The sequence below is a fragment of the Actinia tenebrosa genome, unplaced genomic scaffold (assembly GCF_029948245.1).
Source record: "Actinia tenebrosa isolate PJP-AT-01 unplaced genomic scaffold, QUT_ActTen_1.0 PGA_scaffold13__45_contigs__length_12533684, whole genome shotgun sequence".
Classification (NCBI taxonomy): Eukaryota; Metazoa; Cnidaria; class Anthozoa; order Actiniaria; family Actiniidae; genus Actinia; species Actinia tenebrosa.
In genome coordinates this window covers 8,986,367-8,995,039 of record NW_028292573.1, presented here as the reverse complement: position 1 = coordinate 8,995,039, position 8,673 = coordinate 8,986,367, and the positions used below count along the sequence as shown (strand labels likewise).

Genomic DNA, 8,673 nt, shown 5'->3' with positions numbered 1-8,673 from the left:
CCGGACAATTAAGGTGAAAATAAAATGGGGAAAACTTCACTTTAAATATTTTTTATTCGAGGTCAATATAATGTCGCGAGTAAATAAAAAATTTATTTAAAAAATGCACCAGAACGTTTTCTCTCGCGTTCGCTTTTTCTTTGCTATATTTTTCCAAGAGAAAATGGACTCATGTTCTCTTGATTTTTCCCCTATGGTATCCCATGTCGTTGATATGTTTGAGTAATCTTAATGAAAAGCAGAAAAATGCAAAGAAAAAAACGAAACACAATGTCACATTCGTTGACCTTTTGCAATAATAATTTTTTTAATTTTTGTTATTTATGATTAAGTTTACAGTGAATGTTCGGCAATTCTCTCTGCTGGTTACACTAAAGATGGAGTCTATCATATTGATCCTGACGGACAAGGCTCCTTCCAAGTCTACTGTGACATGACCACCGATGGCGGAGGATGGACTGTGTTCCAAAGGCGCTACGACGGCTCGGTAAATTTCTATCGCGGTTGGCCAGACTACAAAACCGGTTTTGGTTACCTGACTGGTGAGTTTTGGTTGGGCCTTGACAAGATTCACCGACTGACCAAGATACAAGTTACAAAACTACGTGTCGAAGTGGAGGACTGGATGGGCAACACGGGTTTTGCTGAGTATTCATCGTTCTCTGTTGCCAACGAGAGTGATTTTTACCGCCTGAGAGTAACCGGATACTCTGGTACTGCTGGGAACTCTCTTATATATACTGATCCTTCTAAACAGTTCTTGAACCATAATGACATGAGATTCAGCACATTTGACCAAGTCAACGACAACGCCCGAAGCAAGTTTGACCGAAATTGTGCGGCTCACTTTCAAGGAGCCTGGTGGTATAATGATTGTTATGCAGCACATCTGAACGGCAGACACCCCGTCACCCAGGCATCTAATTCACGATATATATATATGTCTTGGCATAAATTGAAAGACGATTACAGAAGCTTGAAAACGTCGGTGATGAAGATGAAATAGCTTGCAACAGGTTTGATTGACACAAGTGGAAAATATCTGCGCATGCTCTAAGGCCGTGTGCAAATTAGTCAACACGTCTTCATGCTATTGTAAAAATACGTAAATTTGACTTTCAGCATGCCTGATAAATTGGACTTTACAAAATACCAAAACTTAGTGTCCATGCTTGAAACTTAAGGCTAATTCTTTCATATTGTGTTTATTAAGATAGTATCTTGTCTCACATAGGTATACTCGCAAAAAATTTGTATACTCGGAGAAAACAAATATTTTTTTTCTCGCACAAACTCTTAACGTGCTGAAATACATGCATGCGCAAGCGTTTTTCTCTAGTGTCGGCTTATTGATAGCTTTTTGTGCATCTGTACTGAAAGACAATTGGTTGTGATTTGATCAACAGAAGGCATTAGACAAACTACAAGTGGGTGTGTGTCCAACTAATGCTAATGAAGTTACTAATACTGACGTCATATAAGGGAAAGAGCAAAAACTCATTTTGACGACATACAGTCAATTCAAAAAATGTTGTCGTCGACCAACTCAAGCCTACGCGACTGGACCGAAAGGAACTCTGGGTAGCAATCATTGAAGTTGACTCCATAATTTTATCTGACTAGTTATGCCTGGTTTACAGCACGAACCTTCGTAGGCGAGCGGGAAGTGTTGAAGGAGACGTTTTTTTTAATTCCTTCATATTTTCGAAATTGTGAACTGAATCATAACTTCTTTGTTTTTCTTTCCCTAAACCCAAAGACATGCATTTGATGGATTGTTTCTCGCCATTATTATCTTATAACTAGCGGGAACAATCAATTCAGAACGAATATTTAACCGCTTCAGTGATTTTTACCCATATTCCTTTCGGTCCAGTCGCGTAGGCTTGAGCCGGTCGACGACAACGTTTTTTGAATTGACTGTATGAGAAAGAGAGTAAGATATCCCAAATGCGAAATGTGAAATTGACCACTATTAGCTTAGCCAATCAGGAAGCACGATTTTCGCTTGTTCACTTGCTTGTTTATTCGCCATTCCAGAAGTTCATAACTAAGTTATTATGGACTTCAGGCCATTCTTATTCTATAATTATATATATATATATATATATATATATATATATTAGCATTAGTTGTTTGGATAGCAGATTTAAAAAACTTTTTAAAAGGAATAGAATGTTCTTCGATCAAACGTTTTTATCACTTATTGCGATTTTGGCGGCGACTTGGGAGAAAATACATTAAACTATTATTGGATGAGGTTGGATGATCGAAATTTCAAGTTTATTCAAATAATGTACATTGCAAATATACACTACTGACCTGTATTATTGGCCGAAGCCGTAGGCTGATCGAGGCTGATAACATTTGCCCTAGTCATTGTTAATTCCGGAATATCATCCAAACAAATCATCCATCAAATAATCAACATATAATACAAAGATAGAAACTTCATAATACATTTTATTTCAAATAAAGTTTCAAAGTACATAAACAAAAACCTACAGATAACCGCCATCCGCTGACCAATGCAGGCTCGTATTGGAAAATATCTGCTGTCTATAGAGGTTTTGCACAATCGCGTGTCGGCGCCCATAATACAGCTTGGACTGCCTGTGGTTAGATGGCAGAACAATAAAATCCCTTTCCTCTTGGGAATTGACTTCTTTCTCATATAAAACGATTGTATTGTTCCTGCCATCTAACATGGCTGCCGTCACATGACGGTGCAAAATCTCTATTGATGGTTTTCAACCATTCCCTAGAGAATTAAATAACAAAAGACACGGCGGCCATGTTGGAGGATATAACAAAAGAATTCATTGACAATTTGACATGGCCGTCGTGAAAACCATCAATAGATAAGCATGCTCTATAGATAACATTGTTCATTGTAATTACCTTAATTTATATTAATTTACTTTAGCTTTACATAGGCAGCCCAAAAATATAAGCCTTCATATCCATTGTATTACAAATGTATTGTAATTATCTTTCATATTCCTTTTATACAAGCTTTTCTCAATATGTAATCTATTGGATGAAATAATAATTAATATGATTGATTGATTGATTAATTGATAACTATATACCGCTAAAGAATCACTGCGGGTGCACGCTGATAGCTAGAATTATCTGTAGGTTTTCGACCAATGAGAAGAGTACATTTTCAAGTTTACGAAACCGAAGTAAGCTAATTTTTTAAGGATCGTATTCAAAGTTTACTGGGATACATTTATCATTATACTGGGTTTGTAACACAAATCGTCAATAAAAAAATAACTGATTTTACAACTTGTTTGTCATTCATACAATTTCTAAATTTTTTTTTTTCGAAGCGAAGCTCGAAATAAAACGAACTTTCTACGATATTTTTCACTCACCTTTGGCAAAAACTGCAATATAGCTTGTAACTTCCCTTATCCTTGTACCGCATCGCCAGGGAATAATTTGTGTCGTAAAAGTCGTAAAAGAGGATAATATGATTTTTTCTATCAGAGATGTTGACATTCCAATCCAATGTAAACCGTTGCACTCAGACTCCAGACGACGCTACCAAATAAGCTATTTTCGCCGTCAATCAAATACTATCAAGGCTGGTTCACACTGGCGTCGTCGTTAGCGTCGGAGTTGGAATCGGAGGCGCAAGAAGCTTAGGCCTTGGCTAAACGAGGAAACATTTTTACCGCGCGCATGCTTCTTCGATTTTTCCCAGTTTAGCCACATGCGAAACATTGCTGCGTGCAACAAATTTTGCGTCCAAGACGCAAAAACTGTTTTTTCTGTAGCGCAGAAACATTACATGTTTCTAAGACGCATGGAAACATTGTTTTCCGATGTTTCCTGACCGTTTTGCCACCTTAGGAAACATTTAGGGAAACATGTTTCCTCGTTTAGCCAGGGCCTAAGGAAACATTTAGTTTAGTTTAGTTTAGTTTATTGGAATTTGCCACAAACATAATACAATTAAATACACAACATACAAAGCTAAGGGCGGCCGGAGAAAAAAACAGGGCGATAGCCCCAATTGAAATTCAACTTCTTACGTTAATTAAGAAAATATAAAATATGTCTGTTTAAGGCCCAGGTAAAACGCCGCACCCCACATGAGCCGAACCCAAAGCGGAACGTACAGTCCCAAAAATAATGCTTTTCGGTTCAACCTGCCGTGAAGCATGGTGCCTGACCCGGGCCTAAAACTTAAGAATACTTATATAAACAAACTTATGGACTATTACATGAGCATCACACTATGGCGGTCTGTAAGTACTAAGCTAGTTTTGTAGTGCTCAAAAAGTAGACTTTTGAATTGTGAAACAGTTGATACATATTTAAAGGAATGTGGGAGGTTATTCCATAACTTAACCGATCTAGGAAAATAGGAGTTAGTAAAATAATTCTGAGAGTGTTTAAAATGAAAACGGAAGTTGGCGGGATCGTATTTACGAGTAGCATAACTACTTGTTTGAGGAAGAAAAAAGCGTTCAAAATTAGCGGAAATGAGCCCAACCTTAAATTTAAACAAGAGTACTAAGTCATGTATATCTCTGCGGAATTCTAGAGGAAGTAAGTTTAGCTGTATCAGCCTGTCTATGTACGTTACTTCTTTTACTGGATAATTAAGTTAATTTAGGGAAGCATGTTTCTGGAAATATGTTTCCTCGTTTAGCCAGGGCCTAAGGAAACATTTAGGGAAACATGTTTCTGGAAACATGTCTCCTCGTTTAGCCAGGGCCTTACGATCTAGTGTGAATCAAAACAACGCAAAATAAATAAGTATTTTTGGCGTATATAGACGGGGAAACTGAAAAAATCAAACCAGCACATAGCAGAACAGATAATTAACAGTTTAAACAGTTTCTAACGGCTAAAATAACACCAATATTTGCCCTAGCGCCCTTGCTCAGAATTAACTCGCGAAATGAGAATCATTGTTATAACTATGCCGATTTAAGCCAGAAAGACGAAAAATAACACGTCGGCGAATAAAATGTACTCATGAATTATAGAATAAGTTTGATTCATCACACACAGCATGAAATACTTAGTTTGTAGGCATATTTATAATACTTTTTTACCCAAAAAAAGCACCCACTGAAATTGTTTGTCATTTCCTATTATCTTCACTCCTGTGTATTGTCGACATCAGTCAGTAGCATTTGCTCGCCTGCGCCATGCACTTGTCGTGTTCATCCTTTTCGGGATTTTTCTTCACAACAATTTTCCTACAGAAAGTAAAAAAGTTACACCTGATGGAGTTGTGCACGAGGCATTTAAAACAGATGCTTTTCGTCGAATCACAACTCACCTTATCGAGACTCACATAGTCAACAAACTTGGCTCGTGTGCCTTCAGATGTTTAAAACACCTTGAATGTTTGTCGTTTAACTTCGGGAATCCTATCAATGGCAAACACGACTGTCAGTTATTAAGAACAGACAAGTACAACTCAGGATCTTCATTGGTTACCAGTACAGACTTTCACTACTTTTATCCTGTGGTAAGTATAAGTTATAAAATATTTACTGAATTTTTCACATCTAGAAGTTTCCTAATTTTCTCTACATGTTTCTTATCTTTCTCCTCTTTAAAGTGTATATGACACGAAAAAATTTTAATGTTGAAAATGTGTAGTTTATTGGCATTAATAAGAATATCACGGTTAAATTTGTTCCAAAAACGTATTTCTCTAGAAATTCAAAAAATTTTAGCACAAGTTGTGACGTCATTTTGTTTACAAGTCTCCAGATTTAGTTGCAAATACATGAAATATGTTTGAATATAGAATCTTAATTTCAAGTAGTACACTTTTCAATTTCCCAACATTGGAAGAGTACTACGTAAGCTATCAAATGAAGCTGACTAAAATATGTCTTTTGTTGTTAATTTATATGAATTACAATTTATATTTAGTATATTACTACTGAATCTAGAGTACGTGTCAACAAAATGACGTCACAAATTGGGATTAACTTTCTCAAATATCTCAAGAAATAAGCTTTTGAAACAAATTTCATTACGATATATCTATTATTACTAACAAACTATACATTTTAAATGATGGAATGTTTTCGTGTCATATACACTTTGAAAAGTTTCACGGTCTTATCGATAATTTCAATTCATATTGCAATATTTCATTTTACTAGTTCTGGGAGCATGCATAAAAAAAGTTATAGATAGTAAAAGGCTAAAACTTATTGAAGGAATTGCTGGCAAAATGTCTTGCTTAAGAAAGGAATACAAAGAAAACAATAAAGCCAACCCGCTTCCTTTTGTTTGACGTTTTTAAATAAAAAGGCTTACTATAGAAGAAAAAGGGGGTGTCTTGCCGTCGTGTTCGACATATTCGCTCTTATACATAAGAATTAATATCAACAACTTCCTTTTAAGAAAACGCGATAACCAACTTTCTAACAAAAAAAGGTTTTTTTCGTCTGGCAAGCACTTGACATTTTTAAGCTAAATTGAGAGAAAAAAGGTACTTTTACCGTTTCCGCTTGAGTCATTTTTTCAAACTTTGTTGATGTAATCTTTAAATTGTCCCACACAAAATGGGGGGTCTTGCCTATTTGAAGTTAAAAGCGTTCGTGGTCACAAGTTCAGGCATCAAGAAAAGTTTGAAACTGTTTTGAGCGGGTTTGGTGCTCCCGAGCATCGCACTGTTATTCAACAGAATTTTAGAAATAATTTGTTCACATGAATAATGCTTTTTATCTTTGATTCCACAAGCCTAACATGTTTAGTTTAATTAGTAGCCAAGACTGTTTTGACTTGGAGATCTACGTCTTGTAGTTTCCTGTTCTATGAACTTCTTTCAAATTAACCTAAACATCCCGGGGGGCTCTTTTGAAAAGTGGGTAGGGGGGCTCGACGGACGGTTTTGAAAATGACCCTAAAAGGTACGCATAAATTAACTGAGATGCTGATTTCAGACCCTAAAAGGTACGACCACATTTAAAATGACAACGTTTCCAACCATTATATTCTTGTATGACGTTTGATATTTTTCAAAACGAACAAATATGAGTCAGCCGGGAGTCAGCCGAAGACCCTAAAAGGTACGCGAGGTCTCATTTTCTAGATACGTGATGTGAAAAGAATATTTCAGATTAGATTACCTGGTTATATAAGGACGAGCGATTTAACAATTTCTGTGAATTCAATCTTGTATTTAGTTGTGAACAAGGCTAAGGTTGTAGTTCGGCTTGTACTGGGAGGTGCACACCTTAGTAAGGACAGTAGTCGAGTAAGGAATCGCGACTGACAGCCACACCGACTAAGGAAAGTCCTTTTGGTCAACCTGACTCTGCTCTAGTTTGTGTAGTTAGATCTGACACTTAACTTGTATAAATGTCTAAGACGAGGTTCAATAAAACGAGTGGCTCGACAGACCAGAGATCTGCCTCGCAATGAATTTATTTTTCTATAATAGGCAATTACCTTCAGTAAGGACACAAATGTATCACATCAAAAGAAGGATAAAAAAGCCACCATAGACACGAGTAAAAAACGCATGCTCTGAATCCTTATGCAAATTAGTCAAAAATAAGTAAATTCGACTTTCAAACATGTCTGATAAATTGGACTTCACAAAATGCCAAAACTTAGTGTCCATGCTTGAAACTAAGACTAATTCTTTCATATTGTGTTTGTTAATACGGTATCTTGGTCTGGCAAAAGTATACTCTCGAACTTTTTGTATACTTGGAGAAAACAAACATTTATTTTCTCACTCAAACTCTTCAAAATTCTTAGAAAACGTGCTAAAATGCACGCATGCGCAAACGTTTTTCCCTGGTGTCGCCACCATGTAAAACTTTGGCCAGCTTGTTTGCTACCTACGACAGCACTTTTTAACGCTTTCTCACAATATTCATAAATATTAATAATAATAATGATAACTTTCGTACGTACCTACCAAGCTATTTTATCCTTCTAGAACAAGTGTATGGACCCCTCACCATGTCAAAATCATGGAACGTGTTACCCTGACTACGATAATGATGATTATCATTGCGTCTGTAAACCTGCTACTCGAGGCAGAAACTGCGAGGCATGTAAGTAAAATATTTTCTTATAAACTATGGGAGAGCAAAGGAAAAAAGCAAAGGAAATCAAAGCAAAGGAAAGGAAAGGATAGGAAAGCAAAGGAAAGCAAAGGAAATCAAAGGAAAGGAAAGGAAAGGATAGGAAAGGATAGGAAAAAATAGGAAAGGATAGGATAGGAAAGGAAAGGAAAGCAAAGGAAAGCAAAGGAAAGGAAAGCAAAGCAAAGCAAAGCAAAGCAAAGGAAAGCAAAGCAAAGCAAAGCAAAGCAAAGCAAAGCAAAGGAAATCCAAGGAAAGGATAGGAAAGGATAGGAAAGGATAGGAAAGGAAAGGAAAGGATAGGATAGGAAAGCAAAGCAAAGCAAAGCAAAGCAAAGCAAAGCAAAGCAAAGGAAAGCAAAGGAAATCGAAGGAAAGGAAATAAAAGCAAAGCAAAGCAAAGCAAAGCAAAGCAAAGCAAAGCAAAGCACAGCAAAGCAAAGCAAAGCAAAGCAAAGCAAAGCAAAGCAAAGCAAAGGAAACGAAACCAAAGGAAAGGAAACCAAAGGAAAGGAAAGCAAAGGAAAGGAAAGCAAAGCAAAGCAAAGCAAAGCAAAGCAAAGCAAAGCAAAGCAAAGCAAAG

General features: G+C 36.5%; 1 protein-coding gene and 1 pseudogene across 1 annotated transcript in view; both read left to right on the top strand.

Annotated features, from left to right (window-relative positions):
• The first annotated feature begins 380 nt into the window (after positions 1 to 380).
• On the top strand, positions 381 to 1,140 carry LOC148911773 (ficolin-1 pseudogene; annotated as a pseudogene).
• Positions 1,141 to 4,252: 3,112 nt separating this feature from the next.
• The window catches only part of LOC148911772 (microfibril-associated glycoprotein 4-like), a 6,750-nt gene continuing 2,329 nt past the window's right edge, over positions 4,253 to 8,673 (top strand). The window contains exons 1-3 of the mRNA XM_089028749.1: positions 4,253 to 4,258; positions 5,150 to 5,500; positions 7,943 to 8,060. Of these exons, the coding sequence (XP_088884875.1) occupies positions 4,253 to 4,258; positions 5,150 to 5,500; positions 7,943 to 8,060 (475 nt within the window). The remainder of the gene's footprint in view (positions 4,259 to 5,149; positions 5,501 to 7,942; positions 8,061 to 8,673) is intronic.